At 48.2% G+C, this 22,322-nt stretch overlaps 1 protein-coding gene across 1 annotated transcript in view; it reads right to left on the bottom strand.

The window, feature by feature from the left end:
• Positions 1–22,322, bottom strand: part of LOC119978154 — a 512,568-nt gene that overhangs the window by 471,651 nt on the left and 18,595 nt on the right. The window contains exons 5-6 of the mRNA XM_038819593.1: positions 18,888–19,021; positions 8,635–8,729 (exon numbers count right to left, since the gene is read on the bottom strand). Coding sequence (XP_038675521.1) covers positions 8,635–8,729; positions 18,888–19,021 — 229 coding nt within the window. The remainder of the gene's footprint in view (positions 1–8,634; positions 8,730–18,887; positions 19,022–22,322) is intronic.

Raw genomic sequence — 22,322 nt, 5'->3', positions numbered from 1 at the left:
CTCGCGCCGCTGATCCCGCCGTTACAGAGGTGTTTCAAACCTCGGCGGCGGGAGAGGCCTCCCAGCGGCGGGACTTCGGCCCATCTGAGCCGGAGAATCACCGCAGGGTCCTCGCCGATCGGAGTGGCGAGATTCCCGCCACCGCCACTTCCTGGGTGGCGGAGAATCTCTGCCACGGCGGGGGCGGAGAATTTCGCCCCAGATTTGAGAAATGAAGGGCTGAATTCTCCTTTTGAGAGACTAAGGGCGCGATTCTCCGTTCCCGCGCGGCATCGGGAAGGCCACCGTGAACTCGGCCGAGTTTCACGACGGCCTCGGCGGCCGCTCCTCACACCCTATTTCACCCCCCTCCAGGAGGCTAGGAGCGGCGTTCCGTAAATCTCGGGCACCAGGCCTTGACACTTGCGTCAAGGCGGCGCGCCGAGAATGACGCGACGGCGGCGCCTAAGTGATGTCAGCCGCGCATGCGCAGGTTGACCGGCTCCAACCCGCGCATGCGCGGTTGCCGTCTTCCCCTCCGCTGCCCAGCAAGACGTGGCGGCTTGATCTTGCGGGGCGGCGGAGGGGAAAGAGTGCGTCCCTTGGAGACGCCAGCCCGACGATCGGTGGGCACCGATCGCGGGCCAGTGCCCTCCCGTGCACGGCCGTAGTGCTCACTCCCCTCTCCGCCCCCCACAAGCCACAAACAAAGCTTTGGCGCCATGTTCACGATGGCGGCGACCAGGTGTGGTTGCCGCCGGCGTGAACAGGTCGGGAACATCGGGCCGCTCGGCCCATCCGGGTCAGAGAATCGCCGGTCGCCGTGAAAAATGGCGAGCGCTGATTCTCCGAGCGGGGGGTGGGAGAATCGCGGGGGTGCCAGGGCGGCGTGTCGTGAGTCGCCCGGCCCTCCCGCGATTCTCCCGGCGTGGGGAGCGGAGAATCGAGCCCCACGGGTGCGATTCTCCTGAAAAGTTTCTAAATGTGGTAGTGAGTGGAAATTGCCGCAGGCTTTCCAGTGCTCGGCCCAGCGAGGCCGGCAATGCAATTCAATGTTAATTCGCCCACTTAACTAGGCCTCACTGCGTATGACTGATCTCGCTGGGACCGCGCTCGCCAGCCCCCTGCTAACAATGTCGAGCAGCACTTAAGCTGCACTTGCTCAGCCAACCCCAGCCAGCTCACAATAATGGCGCCAAGGAGACCCTCCCCAAGATTCAGGGACGCTGACCTGGGGAGGCTCCTGGACTCGGTAGAGACCAGGAAAGATGTCCTGTTCCCCCAGGGGTCCCAGAGGGTGAGCCACAAGACAGCGAGATGGCAGCAGCGGTCAGCTCAGAAGAACCGACCTCCAGTGCCAGAAGAAGGTCAATGACCGACACAGGGCAGCATGAGTGAGTAGACACCAATGACCCCCACTCCCACCACCAGCATCAAGGGAGCATCCACTCCCCCCAACCCCCACAGGTGATGCCCAACCCTCTCTCCACCCCCCTCCCTCCTGCTAGGATGGTGACCGCAGCGGAGAGCCTGGTGCACGATGTCAGCACCATGAGTGAAGGTGTCCAAGGCATTGCTCAATCGGTGACGGCCATGGCCGAGGGTCTCGACAGAACGTCTGCCTCACTGAGGTATGTCACCCAGTAAGTACCAGGCTGATCTAGATGAGGTTCTGCGGGACATGCCCTGTTCTTAGATGGGAATGACTGCAGCGCTGCAGAGCTTGTCCCAGTTATTACGAACCAGGGTTTCGAGAACCCCAAAGTGTATCATGGAGTTCACCTGACCCACAACTTTTAATAAATTTTGGTTATGGGGAGCACAAAGGCCGCTTTACAGGTGTGGTGCAACAGAGATCTAAAGTATTTTAAAAACAAAACAATGTTTATTCTATGAATCTAATTAACATTTTATAAACACACAGTAAACATTTTAGCAACTATCAACTCAAATACTCCCCCCCACCAAAAGAATACCATACTCTATAAGTAACCCTTAATCTTTCCTAACAACATCCATAAGCCAAATACCCTCTTTAACAAAGGCAGCAGATTTTTAATTCTCTATTGAGAGCATTTATCACTTTTAAATTAGCAAGTGATCTGAAGACATTCTTTTCATGCAGAGAGAGATAAAAATTACACCTTGTTTGGTTGGATGCAACTCCAACTCTGAAACAAAACCAAAGACACACTGTAGCTGCCAGCTCAAAAATGAAAGTAAAAGCAGACAGACAGCCCAAATCCACCCATACTCTGACATCACTGCAGCTATTTGATAAACACCCATTTCTTAAAGGTACATCCACTACAGATATTTGATAAACACCCATTTCCTAAAAGTACTCTCACATGACACAGTCACAGGTGGGCATTGCCAAGGTGCTGCAGAGCATGTCCCAGTCACTGAGGAGAATCACCAAGGGCATCGACACCATGGTGCTGATATTGGGGAACCGCCGTGGCTGGCAGAGCCAGGTGATGCAGGGGCAGCAGAGCTCGAACCAGCTGTCCCTCCATCCCAAGGTGGCTCTCACGGCCCTAATGGGCATCAACCGGGAGTCAGGGGTGCCAAGTGCCTACCCAGTCCGTCCAGCTCCCCTGAGTTCCACCCCTCTGATGTGGCCACGTCTCAGGGTCAGGACATGGGACAGGGTGGTACGGCTGTGCATGCACTATCGACAAGTCAGGTGTGGCTTCCGGCCTCAGAGCCCCCAGAGAACGCTCACCAGCGGCATCGAAGGCCGCAGGGCGAGATAGGCAGCTGGCTGCCTCCACCTCTGATGTGCTTCCTGAGGAAAAACCACAACGTAGTGGTAGAGATATGAGGGCCAAGCACAATGAGGATCACTGAGGATATCGGAATAGGGGGAACGGGGTGCAGCATCATCTTGAGTGGGGTTTGCATGACATATTAAACATCTTTTTGGACAACCATTATGATGCTGCCACATCCTTCTGCAATGCGGGCTGCCCCCCAGACCCTTTGCCCAAGACTCCAGGCATCCCGTCCATCTTTCCGTGACGTTCACTCCAACCATGGGCATGTCCCCGGAGCTGTATCCCATCCCCCGGGAGTTCCAATGTTGCATTGTGGTGTTGCCTCCTGCAGTGTTCAAGCAGTTTCCAGGCATCAGGGTGTGATTGGTATGTTAGGCAATAACTCCCACATGCTACAGTGCCCACCCAGGGGAATCCACTTGGCATGTGTGTAGTGCTCACTTAACCACTATTGCCAATTCCCTATTAGCAATAGCCTACAACCGTGCAGACAGAGGCCTCAGCACATTGGTGGGGGTTATGGGTTGTCATTGCAGTAGATGGGCAAGGAAAGGGGTTGCCTCCGGAACGGGCACACACAATACAGAGGTTGCCATGATGGTTCCGCGAGCAGTTACCCCTGGTTGCCTGGCAGCGCAACCCCCCACCCCCCCCATGGCAGTCCACCCATGCGCAGGGTACCCCATCCTCAGCCGAGAGTCCCCCATCCCCCACCGAGCACTGGGGTGGCAAGCCCAGCACACCAGGCTCTTTGTCTGCGAGTAACAATGGCTACTCACGTCCTCAGCTCCCCACAGAAGCATTTCCACCAGATTCAGGTTTTTCAAAAGGAGTATTAATCAGCGCCTGCGTGAGGACTTGCTGGGAAGGCCACTGAATGGTGGGATGCCATTGGATGGCTCGCGTTAATTGTATGGAAATGGGGCTTAAGTGGTGATAATTGGTATCCCGCCACGTTACAGTGAGATTGCGATTTCGCCTATGGGAGGGGGCTGGTTGCATTGCCAATACGCGGATCTCGTTTTTGACCTCTCCCACTATTCACCCGGCCTCGTTATGCCTTGAGCGAGAGTGCAACGAGGCTGGAGAATTGCGGCGCAAGGGTGCGATTCGGCGGCCTCATTGCACTAAATTTGGTGTGGGAAGGAGGCCATTGAATCTCACAAGAGGCCTCTTATGAGATTTGCGACGCTCAAAACTTATCGCAAGATTTCACGAAATCTTGCAAGATGTTGCAATCTGGATCGTGCCCTCAGTAGACGTTCCAACGACAGTTCCAACGCGCCACAGCAAAAAACCGCACCGACCTCCTCCGAAGACAAACACGGGACACCACTGACAGAGTACCCTTCGTCGTCCAGTACTTTCCTGGAGCGGAGAAACTACGACATCTTCTTCGCAGCCTTCAATACATCATCAATGAAGATCTTGCCAAGGTCATCCCCACACCCCCACTACTGGCCTTCAATCAACCGCGCAACCTGAAACAAACCATTGTTTGCAGCAAATTACCCAGCCTTCAGAACAGCGACCACAACACCACACAACCCTGCCAGGGCAATCTCTGCAAGACATGCCAGATCATCGACTTGGATACCACCATTACACGTGGAAACACCACCCACCAGGTACGCGGCACATACTCGTGCGACTCGACCAATGTAGTCTACCTCATACACTGCAGGAAAGGATGTCCCGAAGCGTGGTACATTGGCGAGACCATGCAGACACTGCGACAATGAATGAACGGGCATCGTGCGACAATCACCAGGCAGGAATGTTCCCTTCTAGTCGGGGAACACTTCAGCAGTCAGGGGCATTCAGCCTCTGTTCTCTAAGGCGGTCTTCAGGACACGCGTCAATGCAGAATTGCTGAGCAAAAACTTACAGCTAAGTTCCGCACGCATGAGTGCGGCCTCAACCGGGATCTTGGATTCATGTCGCATTACATCCACCCCCCACCATCTGGCCTGGACTTGCAAAATCCTACCAGCTGTTCTGGCTTGAGACAATTCACACCTCTTTAACCTGTGATTATCTCTCTGTAATGATTTGATTACCTGCAAATGCTTGCATTCCAAGCATTGTCCAGCATCTCTGACTTTGTCTATATAAATGTTTCTGGAACATACCTCTCCATTCACCTGAGGAAGGAGCAGTGCTCCAAAAGCTCGTGTTTGAAACAAACCTATTGGACTTTAACCTGGTGTTGTAAGACTTCTTACTGTGCTCACCCCAGTCCAACGCCAGCATCTCCACATCTCAGTAGACGTGATCAGCATATTTCTAATTTCAAAATGCGTTTTCCAGATTCTCCTGGTGTCCAGGATCTAACAGCCACACCTGGCAGACCTTGCCAGGGCATCATTTAGGTGCTGGTCCACAAAGGGCGGCATGTGGCGCAGTGGTTAGCACTGGGACCGCGGCGCTGAGGACCCAGGTTCAGATCCCGGCCCTGGGTCACTGCCTGTGTGGAGTTTGCACATTCTCCCCATGTCTGTGTGGGTTTCACCCCCACAACCCAAAGATGTGCTGGTTAGGTGGATTCGCCACGCTAAATTGCCCTTAATTGTAAAAAGAAAAATAATTGGCTACTCTAAATTTATAACAAAAAAGGTACTGGTCCACAAAACGTGGGCCGTTCATAATGGTACCTAGGGGGGTTTCCCAGGCCATTAGAAATCTCCGGGGTGGTCAGGGACAGGGCAGAGTGGCACTCTGGCACTCCTATTGGGGCAGCAGGTTAGCATGGTGGTTAGTATAAATGCTTCACAGCTCCAGGGTCCCAGGTTCGATTCCCGGCTGGGTCACTGTCTGTGTGGAGTCTGCACGTCCTCCCCCTGTGTGCGTGGGTTTCCTCCGGGTGCTCCGGTTTCCTCCCACAGTCCAAAGATGTGCGGGTTAGGTGGATTGGCCATGCTAAATTGCCCGTAGTGTCCTAATAAAAGTAAGGTTAAGGGGGGGGGGTTGTTGGGTTACGGGTATAGGGTGGATACGTGGGTTTGAGTAGGGTGATCATGGCTCGGCACAACATTGAGGGCCGAAGGGCCTGTTCTGTGCTGTACTGTTCTATGTTCTATGTTCTATTGGCACCCAGGCACCTTGGCACTGTTGGTCTGGCACCCTGGCAATGTCACCCAGGCACTGCCACTGCATGGGTGGCAGGCTGGCAGTGCCAAAGTACTTACGTGCCAGTTTGCACTACCAGGGATCGGACCCGAGGATGCCTCACCAGGTGGAGGAATGTTAAATGGGGTTCCCTGGGGCCATCCCAAGGTTGTAGGGGAGGGGAGTCCTGAAAGATCAAGGTAACCAGACAAAATGGACCCCAATCAAGGAGGAGCCTTTCCTCTCAGCCAGCCAGGAGAAAATTACTCATGTGCGCCACAAAACGTCCTGCTAATTGTGCCCAAAGCTGGATATAGAATTTTTTCAGTTGAGTCACATCCTAAGGGTTCCCGTCAGAACTGAATCCCATGCAATTAATGTTCCCACTGGGGGTGCAGTTTATCCCAAATGGAACAGCACTTTACCGATGTGAATTGGAAGCGATTCCCACCCCTGCTCGCAGCAGATTCGCAGGGGCCGAAATTTACATCAAAGAGCCAAACAAGCTGGAGCTGATTATACACGCTCCACTCACCACACACCCTCATTCCAGCCAAGAAGATGGCTCCCCTCTACCCCGTGTCTTTTGAGGAGAGGAAGGACTCCTTCTTCCCCATGGTGGGTCGCCGACTCAAGCTGCCCTCCAAGAGGCGACACTAGTGATCCTGAGGGGTATGTGTCACTGGCAAGGCGTCTATTCTGAGAAGGGCAGTGTGCCAGGGGGGGTTCCATAGGCCACGGTGCAGGTGTCCTTTGGTTGGGGTGAGCTCTGCTATCCCGTTTCCTCTGCAGTGGAGCTGCACTTCTGAGGAGTGCACTGAGGAGTGGCAACACCTGGTGGGCCAGTGACTGAGCATGACCAAGCCCATCCCCTTGATGATACTGTTGGGGCATGATGGTTTCCACAGAGGACAGACTGGCTGGGTTCTTACATGACAAGAGGCTCTCTACGCATTTATAGCACACAATGAGCAGTCAAGTGTGAACAGCCAGGGGCCTGTAAGTTACACCAAAGAGATGAGCTTAAATCACATACTGGCAGTTTGGGCCTGGCCACTCTGGTACCGAGGGGACAACCCAAGTGTACGAACATGGCACCAGGCCATTCCCCGCTGCCCAGGCAGCCATCCCACAGCAAGCCAGACAGGTTTTGAGAGCTTCCTTACCTTCTCGTTCCCCTCAACATGTCACCCAAGCCACACTTGTAAATACATGCACCAATTCGCGCCTAGGTGACTCCAGCCTGAGGGAGTGGAGCACCATGTAAGGGTGGAGCATACCATGTCCAACCCGCTAATGACATTCAAATCCATGCAAATGACGGTTTTGCATGGGCTTGCCAGCACAAACATCACTAACGCCACTCACGGGGGACCAGAACATGGCATTCAAACAGCGTCAGGCGCAAATTGAGATTTTTACATTATCCACTATTCTCTGCCCGGTCGCAATTCTAGTTGTTGGTGTCGGGAGGCTGAGAATCCAGCCCAAATGTTTCCTCCACACAAATGAAAAAGATAAGAGGATAACTTGAAATTTCAATGTGACTTCTGAACTTCCAAGTGAATCACATTACCAAAAGGCTAATTAAAAGTTTCAAATATTAATTTTACACCATCTAGGACAACTCCAAACTTGTGTCCGACACAATTTTCTTAATATGATTACTATGAGCATCTTCTGGAAAATGCACACAGTTGCTTCCAGTTGGAAACAAAGGGAAACATTAAACTATACACCCAGCAGAAACTAAACTGATCGATAGTTAAATGCCTTGAGGTACTTTGCCACTCTAAGACTGCCAGGTTCATTGCCTTCTGCAATTTCACCTGAGCAGGTGGTAAAGAAAGCCATCCAAAGGGCGACACGGTAGCACAATGGTTAGTACTGTTGCTTCACAGCTCTCAGATTCCAGGTTTGATTTCCGTTTGGGTCACTGTCTGTGTGGAGTCTGCACGTTCTCCCTGTATCTGCGCAGGTTTCCTCTGGGTGCTCCAGTTTCCTCCCACAAGTCCCGAAATACGTGCTTGTTAGGTGAAATGAAATGAAAATCGCTTATTGTCACAAGTAGGCTTCAAATTAAGTTACTGTGAAAAGCCCCTCGTCGCCACATTCCGGCACCTGTTCGGGGAGGCTGGTATGGGATTTGAACCCGCGCTGCTGGCCTGCCTTGGTCTGCTTTAAAAGCCAGCTATTTAGCCCTGTGCTAAACCAGCCCCAGTCTGAATTAAACATTCTGAATTCTCCTTCTGTGTACCCAAACAGGCACCGGAATGTGGCAACTGGGGGATTTTCACAGTAACTTCATTGCAGTGTTAATGTAAGCCTACTTGTGACAATAAAGATTATTGTAAAAAAGGTCCCAATTATGTTATTAGAACTCAAGTTCAATTTTAACTCAACCCTGAGGGTGGTAAGCTACTTCGCTTTCCTGACCAGTTAATCTTGAAACAGAAGAGAATCCTATCCAGAAGAAACTGAGAAGGGTGTTCTCTCCCTAGGCTCAGCATCCACTTTCCAGGGCATGAGATCAAAGTAACTCAATCCCATTATTTACCTGTGTTATTATTTATCACCACTTCTCACCAAATGAACACAGTGGTTAAAACCAGAGAGGGCTCATTGTGATGTTAACGACTGAAAAATTAACTCGTAACACAGTTTCCTGCCAGAAACTAGATGGTAGTTAAAATTCATGCCAAAAAAAAAGTGCAACCTGAACAACCAGATCAAAATCAGATAAGTTTAGTAATAAGAATGGGCAAACCTTTACTTCCTGCGGATTCAGACTTGCGAAGGTTTCAAAATCCATATTTACTCTAGAATTCGCAAAAATTTCAAGATCAGCCAGTGGGGCAGCACCTTATATAAAAGAAACGGCATTCATAAGAACATAATAAATATAACAGAAATGGGCCAGTCAGCCCGCAATAATATTGCACCTTTCAATAAAATTGTAGATAATCTGATTGTGGTCATAATTCCACATTCTTGCCTGCCTCCACCACTCCAAACACCTTTTATCTTATGTGGTAAACTTCTTTGCAGCACTTTATTGAATGCCTTTAGGAAATTTAAATACAATACGTCCATTGCCTCCCCTTTATCCACCTTGCTTGTTCCATCCTCAAAGAATTCTAAGAAATTGGTCAAACACAACTTTCTTTTAATAAAACCGTATTGACTCTGGCTGATTGTGTTACGATTTTCTAAATGTCTTGCTACTTCCTTATAATGGATTCCAGACTTTTCCCAATGACAGATGTTAGGCTAATTGGCCTATAGTTTCTGTTTTCTGGCTCCCTCCTTTGATTAGTGGTGTTACTTTTCTGTGGTTTTCCAATTTCCAGAGACCTTTTTAGAACCTCGTAAATTTTCAATGATAACAACCAATGCATCCAATATCACTGCAACCACTTATTTTAAGACTCCAGTGGTTTGATTTTTCTGAAGTCACGAAGGCTCGTTGGATCTTGTAAAATAGCGGGCAAGACCCAGATGTTGAAATTCTACCTCCAGTTCTGGCAGACCCAATTTTTGCCAGCAAGGGAAGGGCGTGTGGTATGATACATACAGGAGGGAAACCTGAATTCTGCAAGGTCATTGGAACTTACAACAGAGCTCAAGCAGGCCCCATTTTGGCTGTTCTAAGAGCTTGAGCATGCAGTTTGGGAGCCACAAATTGATTGAGTAGCTATAAATACTCATGAAAAGTTGATAAGGGCTGTTTAATTCATGATCTGATGCTTCTTTAAATCCCCTGCTCTTTAAACTTGAAATGAAACAAGGTTAATTTTTCAGTGAGAGTTAAAAATCTACTGATTGCTGGGCTACTTTGATTGACCAGCATCCCCTACAGGTTAAAGAAAAACATTAGTTCTTCGTTGACATTTCCCAAGGGTTATTCTTATGTCATTATGATTACATTGTTGAGTTTCGAAGCCACAATTGCCTCAGCAGGGGATTTGGTGTTCACAGTCTGATTGACAGTTTTAAAAGCTATTAAGGGATTAGTTGATATGTCTTATGATGAGAAGCTTGCTTGTTTTTATAGGAGATTGAACACCTGAGGAATTTTAAAAACTTTGAATGGTTTTCATTAAAGGGAGTTTTTCTCAATCAAGGGTGTAAGAGTGAGAATTGCACTTGATTGTTAGAAATGTATTTTGTCACCTCCACATGGCACCTGGTGTCTACTTGGTGGACACTGGAGTAGTGACTATGGAGATGGCATAGGGGGCATTGTGGATGGGTGGGTGAGATTAATTATCAGGATTAAACATGTGAATCCTCTGCATCACAATAACCTAAGGGATCACATTCAACATAGCTTCAGAAAGGAGGATCCTGTCAAATCAATCTTTTTGACTTAGTTGAGCAAGTGACAATGCAAATAGTTGGCAGAAAACACTATTGTGCATTGCATCCGGATTTACAAAAAGCAAATTCAAAACATACATCATGGGAATCAATAAGAAATCATCTGAAGGGTGAAAAGTAATTGGAGCTTATTAGAACAGGTAGGTCATAGCTGGGGGTGGGAGGGGGGCTGTAAATTACTAAGTGTTGGGGCCACTATCATTTCTAATGTTTATCAATCTCTAAACATATTTTTTAAGGATTTTGAAACTCAGTATAAATTAGCCAATCTACTGGACATGCTAAATTGTGAAGAGTGGTGTAATTGAAGGAGGAAGCTGAAAAATATAGGATGAGTTGGATAGTAAAAAATAAAAAATATCCATGGCAGTTTGCCCAATCTCACAGCTTAATTTCCTTGGAATATCAGTATAAACCCCAGAGAACTGTCATAAATGGGCATTTATGGACTTCCGGTGGTGGCCATGGTGTGAGTGGTCGCACACAGGGCAGCTCCTGCTTGAAGTATAGAAAGGAGCTCTTTTTACCTGAAAAAGGGAGTATCTCCAACGGAAAAGTGTAGCTGAAGGTTGAAGAAGACCCCCCTAGCTGTGGCACGTCTGCTAGTTAGCACACCCGGCAGAAGAAGGTGAAAGGCCTGGCCAAGGAGTTGGAAGAGACCTGTGGCGGAGCAGCTATTAGAAAGATGATGGAGGGAGAAGTGTCAGTGCAAGTTGGAAGGCCACAGATGGAACAGTTGATGGCTTTCACCAGGGAAGAGACCTGTCAGGAAATGAAAGAGATGCAGGAGAACAGATTGAAGGCCATCAAAGGGCTTTGGCACTGCAGAAGGGCTTGATGAAAAAGGACAAAAAGTGTTTGGAGGCACAGGGGTGATGTAAGACAACAGCGATCGGGTGGTGGCATTGAGAGCGGAGGTGGGGCTCTTAGGAGACCTTTGCAAGATGCTGAGAGCAAAGGTGGAACAGCAAGAGAACAGGTCAAGAAGGCAGAACCTGTGTATTGTCGGCCTGCCTGAAGGGTTAGAAGGCACCAGTGCCATGAGGTATGCCTCGAGGATGCTGGCAGGGCTGGTGGAGGAGGGGGTGCTGGACAAGGCTCCTGAGGTGGACAGAGTGCACAGGTCTCTGAGGCAGAACCAAGAGTTGGGTGCTGCCACGAGCGGTGATTGTAAGACTCCATAAGTTTGTGGAAAAAGAGAAGAACCTGCAGTGGGCCAGAGAGAAGAGGAGCTGCGAATGAGAAGAGAACAAGATCCAAAAACACCAGGATATTGGAGCTGAACTGGCAAAACGGCGTGCTGGATTAAATAGGGCCAATGCTGTGCTGTACTGACGGCAGATCAAGTTTGGGGTGCTCCACCTGGTGAAAATATAGGTGACTTATGAGGGCCGTGAATATTATTTTGAGACCCCCAAAAACGGCCAATGACGTTATGAAGGAGAACAAGTGGGGAGGAAAACGAAACTTTATTAGGAGACGGAGGTGCCAGCACCTTGGAGCAATGGAAGATATGGGTAGAGTGGGAGAAGTTTTTTCTTTTCCTCCCAGGTGGAGAGTTTTTCTTTTTCCTGTTGGGCCAACAATGGGTAGCAGGGGTGAAAAGTTTGTAAGGGGATGGCCGTCCCTCCCGTCCTGCTGCCTGTGGCAGTGTATTTCAATTTTGTTTGTCTTTGGGGGAGGCGACCTGTGGTCTGAAATGTGTCTTGTTTGGGTGGGAGAGCGGGAGGTCCACAGGGAGCCTTCTGCACAGAACAAAGAGGTGTGTGTGAGGGAGGGATGGGGGGGTGGGGGTCAGATGGTGGAGCCTTTGGGCAGGAGTTGCCACGCTGGCAGGTAATGCTGGTGAACGGAAGTGAGTTGGGGGAGATGGCAACATGAGTTTGCCGTGGGGGAGGGGGGATGCGGCGTGGCAGGGTTGGAGAAGAAGCGTGGTCAGGATTGGAGAAGGGGGCCATCTTCAAAGGGCCCGGAACAGGGTGAAACTAGAAGGGTAGAGCCAAAAGTGGAGGATGGCAGATGATAAAGGGGAATGGAGGGGGTAAGCCCCCCGTAAGGCTTATAACATGGAACATGCGAGTGCACAATGAAAAGATCTCAGATTTTTGCGCACCTCATGAGTTTAAAAGCGGAGGTGGTCTTTCTGCAGGAGACGCATCTCCGCATGAAGGACCAGGTTAGGTCGAGAAAGGGATGTGTGGGTCAGGTATTCCACTCGGTGTTTGACTTAAAGTCACGGGATGTAGCCATCTTGATGAGCAAGAAGACGGAGTTTGTGAGCACGAAGGAAATGAGGGACCCAGGTTGGGAGATATGCGGTGGTGAGCAGGGTATTGCAGGGGTGAATGTATATGCACCGAATTGGGACGATGTAGTGTTTATGAAGGGGTTGTTAACAGTGAACCCGGACTTGGCTATGCACCAGTTGATTATGGGAGAAGACTTTAATTGTGTTCTAGAGTCAAGGGTGGATAGGTCGAGCTCCAGGTCAATAGGAAGGAAAGGATTGGCAAAGGAGCTGTGAGGGTGCGTGGAAAAGATGGGTATGGTGGAACCATGGCGCTTTAAAAACCCAGGAGGAAGGGAGTACTCCTTTTTCTCACATGTTTACAGGATGTACTCCAGAATCAACTTTTTTGTGGTCTGCCGGGAAGTATTGGTGGGGGTGGAGGGGGTGGAGATAGTAATTTTGGATCATGTGCCCCACTGGCTGAAGATTTTGCTTAGATCGGGATGGCAGCAGAGGCCGGGATGGAGGCTCGATTCGGGGTTGTTAGCAAGATAAAGGGCTCTGGTATTTGGTGCGGTCGGGGACTAAAGATTATATAGAATTGAACCAGAGCAGGGAGGTGTTGGCGGCCACATTTTGGGAGGCACTGAAGGTGGTGGTCCGAGAGGAGATTATCTCGTTCAAGGCACATGAGGATAGGAAAAGGAGAGAGCTGTATTGGGGTTTAATGAATGAGACAGTCAAAGTAGATAGGGAGTATTCCAGTGCGCCCATCATGGAGGGATTGGCAAGGAGGAAATAGCTGCAGGGGCAATTTGATAGGTTGACAACGGGGATGGTGGTGGGGCAGCTGCGTAGGGCAAGGGAGGAGCAGTATGAGTACGGGGAGAAGGCTAGTCGAATGCTAACACACCAACGACGGAGACAGGCCGTGTCCAGGGAAATATTGAGGATGCGGACAGCGACGTGTGATGGAGCTGGGGAGGGTAAATGAGATGTTTAGGGAATACTTCAGGGAGCTGTAACACGGCAGACCCAGGGGGATGAAGAAGGGGACATGGAGCAGCTTATGGATGGGCTGAAGGTGTACAAAGAGAAGAGCAAGGCGCTAAAGGAGCCTTTGGGACTGAGGGAAGTGTTGGACAGTATAAGAGATATGGGGCGTGATTCTCCGCAAATGCGGCAAATCGTAAAGGCTGCCGTGAAACTGGCCGTGTTTCACGGCAGCCTCCGCGCCCCCTCACGGGACCCGATTCTCCTCCCCCCGGGCGGGGCTAGCAGCGGGGCCCCGTGAAGCACGGCATCGCGGCCTTAGCGACCGTCGCTAAGTCCGTGCGCCAAGCGTCACGCCGGCTGACGGGACTGCCTGCGATCGGTGGGCACCCATCATGGGCCCATGCCCCCCTTGGCACGGTCATGGTACGGCCGTGCCAATCAGAGCCCTGGATGCCCAGAACGGGTATGTTGCGGCCGTTTTTACGACGGCAGCAAGCAGGTGTGTTTGCTGCCGTAAAAACGGCTGTAAAGGCCTGGGAACTCGGCCGTAAAAAACGGCGAGCAGCGATTCGTGTTGTGGGGGGGGAGAATAGTGGGAGGGCGTGAAAAATGGCGGGGACGCCCTCTCGCTATTCTCCGACCCGTCGTGGGCAGCGGATGAAGCCCATGAAGTCAGGAAAGGCCCCGGGGTTAGAAGGTTACCAACCAGAATGTTATAAGGAGTTTGCAACAGAACTGGCTTTGCATATAATGGGGCCATTTAGCGAGGCGCTTGAGAAGGGGGAGCTGCTGTAGGCAATGACGCAGGCAACAATCACATTGATACCAAAGAAGGGGAAGGAGCCATTAGAATGTGGGTATTACATTCCCATATCGTTGTCAAACACAGAAGTAAAAGTGCTGACTAAACTGGTGGCGAGGACGATGAAATGTTGTGTCCCGGGAGTAATCGTGGAGGACCAGACAAGATTGGTAAAGGGCAGGCAGCTCTCTAGTAATATAAGGAGGCTGTTAAATGTCATTATGACTCCATTGAGAGGTGGGTACCGGAGGTAGTGGTGTCCATGGACGTGGAGACGGCATTTGACCGGCTGGAGTGGCGGTACCTGTTTGAGGTCCTGGGAAGTTCTTAATCACCCTGTTACAGAGGCAGAGGTAGAAGGGGTGATTGGCGTTGTCAAACCTGCTGCATTATTATTGGGCAGTGGACGTGAAGAAGGTGAGGCGGTGGTGGGAAGGAGAGAGGGCAGAATGGGTTAGGATGGAGGACGAATCCTATATGGGGTCCAGCCTGTGGGTTATGGTGACGGCGGTGTTGCCACTGGCGCCAAGGAAATACACAGAGAACCCAATGGTTCAGTCCACAGTGAAGGTCTGGAACCAATTGAGGAGGTCCTTTGGGATAGAGGGGATGTCGATGTTAACGCCGCTGTGCGAAAGCACTGATTTGAGCCAGAGGGACAGATGGTATGGTAGGAAGTAGGGCTAATTAAGTTGAGGGATTTGTACCTGGAAGAGAGGTTTGCCAGTATAGAGGAACAGAAGTAGAGGGCAGAGATCCTCAGAGGAAGTGCATTTAGATATTTGCAGGTAAGAGACTTTGCATGCAAGGTTTGAAAAGAGTTCCCCAAGCTACCGAAGTATGCCCTGCTGGAGCAACTGCTGCTTCCGGAAGGGCAGGATAGCAGACATATATGGGTGACTGGAAGAGCAGGGAGGTGAGCAGGTGGTGATTCAGGAAAAGTGGGAGGGGGAGCTTGGAGGAGAGATAAATTGTGAAGTGTTGGAGTGTAGAGTGAGGCACTACGCAGGATTAACACAACTTCCTCTTGCACGAGGATGAGCCTGATGCAATTCAAGGTGATACACAGGGTGTATATGAATCGGGTAAAATGAGTGGATTCTTCCAGGGAGTGGCAGATGAGTGCGAGAAGTGTGGGTGGGGGCCAGCAAACGACACACATATGTTTTGGGGACTGCAAGAAGCTAGAGAGATACTGGGTGGGAGTGTTTGCAGCACTAACAAGGATTGTGGGGGAGGAGGTTGGGCCAGACCCTTTGGTCATGATATTCTGGATATCGGAGAAGCTGGAGCTGATGGTGGGGAGGAAGGCTGATGCCGTGGCCTTAGCCCTCTGGTTGCCGGCAAAGGATCTTACTGGAATGGCGGTCTGTAACGCCGCTGTGGGTGGCGGCCTGGTTGGGAGACTTATAAGACTTTCTCCATCTGTAAAAGATTAAATTGAGGGGTTCAGTGAAGGGCTTTGAGGTAAGGTGGGGAGTGTTCATCACCATGTTTGAGGATTTCTTCGTCGCGTGGGTGGGGGGGTGTGAAAATGGGAAAAGAATTGTACAAACTGTATTACTGTGTGTTGGGGAGTATGTTCCTCAGAATGTTTATGTTTTGTAAACGTTTAAATAAGTTTGCAATAAAATACATTGAAATGAAAACAAACAAATGGACTTTTATGGCATATCTCCAGGCTTTCTGCCAGTCCTCCAGCGAAGTTACACGACGAGATTGGGGGGACCCCATGGAAATTCCGCACCCCCACCCCCCCAGTCCATTTAAGGGCAGAACAGTGACAAATGGCATTTAAGGCAAACAAATCTGGAATATGCACATAGGAAGAAAAACTGGAAGACATACATGAAGACAGACATTCATAAAAGCTTCTAAAATAGCTAAGGATGAAGTTGAAAGAGACGTGAGTCAAAAGCCTACAATCCAACGAAAGCAGAGCAGCAAGCAACAAATATATTAAAATTACTTCAGCCCTGCAACCCAAAAAGATGTGCAGAGTAGGTGGATTGGCCACCCTAAATTGCCGCTTAATTGTAAAAAAAAATTGAGTACTCTAAATTTATTTATTTTTAATTAGAATAACAAATATATTAAAATTGTGATCTACATAATCTAAACTGTAAAGAGTAAATCAGAGGAAGTCAAGATCCAACGATACAGTTCTCCGATCAGTTGCTCTTTAAATATGATGTTCAGTTCATTTAACAGTTAATATTGAAAACATTCAAGTAATGAAAACAGTGAATAGAATTGCCATGAGGTTTATTTCTAATGTAAAGGTCTGAATGCCAGGGTTATATTGAAGGAGGTACTAAGGTGATGTTACAGAAGATATACATTATAGTTAAGGTATAGCCCAGTATAAGATAAACATGGAATATTACTTTAAACTTCATTGTGAGCATAGAACAGGGAAACACAGGTTTAAAATTTAAAAGTGATATTTGGAAGTTTTTTCTCGCAAAAATTGAGCATTTTTACCTTGATGAAAATTGGCATTGAAAAACAATGGAAATTAAACCTAATCAGTTTCCATAATGGGCATGTGATCTACAATTCCAGTTTTAACTTGCTGGGTGACAAGTTCAAAATTTACTGCATGGAGTGACATGGAATAAAGAACATGATTTTACAGGGTTTCAGGGAGCATGCTAAGAGGCAAGAGCGTAAAATCAGGTGGGATGGTGGGGTTACCATGTCCATCACATTCCCTCAACCCGCTGGCATTTTACCAGCAACAAGGAAGGTGACTAATAGTTTGTCCGCCGTGAGGTCAAACAAAGCCCGATTGAGGCCTGCATTCTGGGGCTTCCTCAGTCTTTGCTGGTCGAGACTTGCTGCAGTCCAAGGAGTGGCCACTGCTCCTGGTGATGCTGCTGTGTCTGATTCCAAGATGTAGGACATTCTCCTTTAAAGGAGAACTGGTCCTGAAAGAAACGAGCTACCGAATGCAAGTAAAATTCAGTCAGGGCTTCAATGACCAGCTGAGATGGGCTGCCTCCAACTTTCCAGTTGGCAAATAACGCCATTGCCGTCCCATGAATCCCAGCCAAACATTCAGTTGCACTGGGGTTGAAATCCTTAGATTTACTTAAAGAAAAATCAATGGTAACTATTAGGAAACTGTTTTCTCTCAAGCCAATTAGAGCTTAAACCAAGTATCCTTCCAGGATTCTAGAACGGCAGAACAAAGTGTGGCAATGCATATGGCAATGTGGCAATCTTTATGTAACAAGTCCACGGAAGCAGAAGTCCTGTCACCAGAATTCCTTTTATTTACAAACCCAACAGCTGAACAACCATGACCATTCAGTCTCTGTCTACACTGGGAGTGCAGAGGATCTGACACTCAAAGGGGTTCCCTGATTGGGCCACTAATCAGGGAACAGTTATTCTAATTGGCCAATCTCACTTTACACTTTACCATTGACCCTGTCAAAATTTGGGGAGTCAGGTGGAGCCTCTTTCCCATTAGAAGAGGTGCCAGGTGGGGCATACATCTATGGAGCCTTCCATCCAAGAAGCTACAATGAGTCCTCCTCGGGACATGTGAAGCTAGTTTCACTGATACTTCCAGAAATACCCATGAGTTACTTAACAAGTTCCCTTTCTTTCTTCTTTGTAAGAAGCCACAAAGAAGTTTCTTCGAAAAAAGCTGAGGTTTCTTTTAAAAAGCTTCAGCTTCTTGTCAGGGTTCAAGCCTCTGGATGGACAGGCAGAATACCAGTTCTACCAGTGTAGGGGTCTCACCAGATAATAACGACTGCTCATTCTGTCCCACCGACTGAGAAGCTAAGAAAGAGCAAACAGTGTAATTTTGAGACCCTGACACCACCTCCTTTTGACTGACCTGGTGGCCCCTTCAGCAGACTGCAATTGAAGCTTTAGCAGGAGTACGAAATGGGATTCAGGGTTTCAAGATCAATATATTTAAGGATCTGACTAAATCAAAACAATGTAGTAAATGTCACTGTTCACAGGCAAAATTGATTAAATTTGAATTGGTGGTGTGACACTGAAAACAGATACTTGTTTGAAGTGTTGTCAAAAAAATTAAATAAAACAGATTTTTTTTCAAATTTGTACTTGCAATGATTTGATTAAATTATCAAGATTTAGATGTTTTATTTTTAAATCCAAGTGGTCCAAGCCAAAAACCCACAAAATTTGTCAATATTTTCAAATATATTTGTAAAACATTTTTCAGTCCACTATCTTAATGCTAACATTTACTTAAGATGAGTTAATATTTCCGGTAGGATATAAGACATAAGGAGGGCTGTGATGTAGTGCTATTGTCACTGGGCTAGTAATCCAGAGACCCGGAATGATGCTCTGGAGCCCGGATTCAAATCCCATCATGACAGATGGTGAAAGTTGAATTCAATTTTTAAAAATCTTGAATTTAAAAAAAAGTCTAACGATGATCAGGAAACGATAGTCGAAATAACCCAGGAAATCTGCCATCCTTACCTGGTCTGGCCTCACTGTGACTCCAGCACCACATCCAAGTGGTTGCCTCTTAAATACTCTCCCAGCTCAGTTCAAGGGCAATTAAGGATGGCCATTTCCAAACTTAAATGTAATGAGACAAGCAGTTTTAATTTACCTAGATATGGCCACATTAGTTGAAAATATATCCATGGGTTACTTTTCTGAGATCCATGTGCAGATAATGCATGGCTGTAAAGCAGATTTTTCTTTGACTGCGTACAAGTAGATAGATCCAGAACCCCTGCATCCCTGTGAGAGAAAGTTTACATCATTAAACCTCATTCCAGGCTCAGATTATTAAGCCAGATTCCACATTTCACTCCAAATACATCAAGGTACTACTGTCCAAGCATTGTATGATACAGTCAGGTCAGACAGACTTGTAATATAAATCATCCTACTTGTTGCAGACAAAGGTGCTGGGCATATTGTCACAGGAAAATAAAACAAAATTTGTCCAGAAGAGTGAGTGCGCATTACATTTGCATTTTTAAAAAATCCACACAATTAAATTGAGGATACAGGTCCTTTGATGATTTTTTTCTTAAGAATATTCAACACAGATGGTTTAACTTACAAACTGCATTTAAGGGAGATATTTTGGTTGATATTATACATGGCAAGAATTTGACTCTAAAGTGGTATAGGTATTGCAAAGTGTTTATACAAGGGGCTGGTTTAGCTCAGTAGGCTCGGGGCTTTTCACAGTAACTTCATTGCAGTGTTAATGTAAGCTTACATATGACAATAAAGATTATTTATGTTTACAAGGAGCAACTAAAACTGTCAACTTTGGAGACAACCTCTCTCTTCTGGCAAGTACTTGGGTGTTACTTGGGAAACTTAAGTCTTTCTCTTAAAAATATGCTACCTATTGCTAGCTAATGGGTGCCTTTTCAGAATGGTGATATTGCTCAAGGGTCTGGTTTCAACATTGAAAAATTGAACTAAAGTATTGCATATTATATGATTGGACTTGACAGGTTAATTTGATTCTAGTGACTGTTGCAAGTGACAATTTTTGGCATGAAAATGGATATTAAAAATGCTCGATACCACAGCAACTGCCTTCGCATGGTTCCACTCCTAACATAGTCAGAATGTGTATTGATATTGTTCCTTTCCCTATGTCCTGCACAGGCACTTCTGCTGTACAAAAGTTTGTATCCTTGGCCCATTCTTTTGCTTCATCTATTATCCCAAAATTATCCCTGCAGGAGGCCAACTTCTCAATGTATGGCAAAGGTACCTTTTCACTATCATATTCAGATTCACATTAGTCACTATACTATCCAGATTCTGTCCAACCTTAGGACATGGAGGAACAGGGGATTCTCCGAGTTTGAGGCTGTGACTGGAGGAAGTGTCGTTTTACAATGAAAAAGCCGATGCTCTGCCCGGTGGGGGGGGGGGGGGGGGGGGGGGGGGGGCTAGAAGCCGCAGCACGGAAAACCCCTGGCGTTCCCAACATAAATGGCCGGAGTATTGCCAGATCCGCATGCATATGGTGGTGACCTGGAGCGGTTACGCCGTACAACATGGCACGGCTGCGTGAGGACCCAGCTGGCCAAATAGTGTCCCCATGGACACCGCTTCTCCACCGTCTGGACACCCCTCACCAGTTCCCCCAGCCCTCGCCGAAGCTCGTCCTGCCAGCAGCAAGGCTCCCACCCAAGTGTGGCGCCGCTGGACACAGTCCACAGCCGCCACACTGGGTTTAGGAAAATTCAGACCACATGTGACCCGCGTGGTTGGGAATTCGGCCCATTGGGGTTGGAGTATCGGGGGTGTCACAACAGCATGCCTCGTTGATGCCAATTTGGATGGGGCGAAGCATCTGAAAAACGACACCGGCCCCGATTTGGTCACAAACGGGGATTCTCCGGCCGGTCGCCGAATACAATTTTGACGTCGGGAAACGTAGTATCCCACCACATATTTTCTGCAAATCAGCTTTGGATGAAGAAGTTTCTCCACACCTGAGTCCTAAATGATCGGCCTGAGACTGCGCCCCCATGTTTTAGAATCGCCAATCAGTGAAAACAAGCTATCAGTGTTCACCCAATCAAGCTCCTTCAGAATCTAGTGTTTCAATGAGATCATCTCTCATTCCTGTAATCTCCAGCGAACATAAGCCCAATTTACATAGAACATACAGTGCAGAAGGAGGCCATTCGGCAAATCGAGTCTGCACCGATCCACTTAAGCCCTCACTTCCACCCTATCCCCTGAACCCAATAACCCCTCCTAACCTTTTTGGTCACTAAGGGCAATTTATCATGGCCAATCCACCTAACCTGCACATCTTTGGACTGTGGGAGGAAACCGGAGCACCCGGAGGAAACCCACGCATACACGGGGAGAACGTGCAGACTCCGCACAGACAGTGACCCAGCGGGGAATCGAACCTGGGACCCTGACGCTGTGAAGCCACAGTGCTAATCACTTGTGCTAACGTGCTGCCCAAATTTACACAACCTCTCATCATACTTAACCCTTCATCTCAGTGAACATTCACTTTACTCCACCTCCAATGCAAATACATATTTGCTTAAATATGGAAACCAAAATTGCACACAGTAATCTAGATGTGGTCTCGCAAAGTTTTGTACAATTGTAACAGGACTTCTTTATTCCTGCACTTCTTTCCCCTTGCAATAAAGGCTAACAACATTCCATTTGCCTTCCTAATTGCTTGCTGCACCTGCATACTACCTTTCTGTGTTCCTTGTATGAGCACACCTACTTGCTCACCTAATTAAAACCTTGAATATTTAACAGCTTCTGGGGGCTGAAGAAAATATATAAAATGTAGGACCTCCTTCTCTCTCTGAACTGTATTTCTATCTGCACTAAGTTCCCAAATTAGCACTCATACTTTGTTGCACTGAAACCTTCTCAAACGCTGACTCCCACACTCATCCTCATCTACAAAGTCCTTCACGATCGTCCCAGTCGGAAATCACTTCTCGGCCTACATCCTATAGTAATAATAATAATCTTTATTAGTGTCACAAGTAGGCTTACATGAACACTGCAATGAAGTTACTGTGAAAATCTTATTTTCCATTCTTCTGATTCAGATCAATTGTACAATCCTTCCTTTCACTTTGCTTCACAATCAGTCACAATATTTTGAACCTTCTTCGCCCCATAATCTGAAGTTCTCTCCCTGAACCACTCCACTTTACCAAATCTCTTCCAACTTTAAGCAGCTTTCTGAAAACCTATTTTCTTCATCTGGTCATTAATCACTTCCCTAATTCCTTCAAACTTCGGCCTGGTTTGAAACCCAACTGTGAAGTGTTTGGTTTTATGGGAGGAGGTGGGGGGGGGGGGGGAGGGGGGAAAGGGGAGAGGAGGGGGGAAAGGGGAGGAGGGGGGAAGAGGAGGGGGGAAGAGGAGGGGGGAAGAGGAGGGGGGACAGAGATGGTGGGTGGAAGAGATGGGGGGGAAGAGGAGGGGGGAAGTGGGGGGGAAGAGGAGGGCGAGGAGGGGGGAAGAGGAGAGGTGGGAAGAGGAGGGGGAGAGGAGGGGAGAAGAGGAGGGG

This window comes from Scyliorhinus canicula, chromosome 15, assembly GCF_902713615.1.
Source record: "Scyliorhinus canicula chromosome 15, sScyCan1.1, whole genome shotgun sequence".
NCBI classification, from domain to species: Eukaryota; Metazoa; Chordata; class Chondrichthyes; order Carcharhiniformes; family Scyliorhinidae; genus Scyliorhinus; species Scyliorhinus canicula.
The sequence above is the reverse complement of the archived record's forward strand: the minus strand, read 5'-3'. Positions and strand labels throughout refer to the sequence as shown.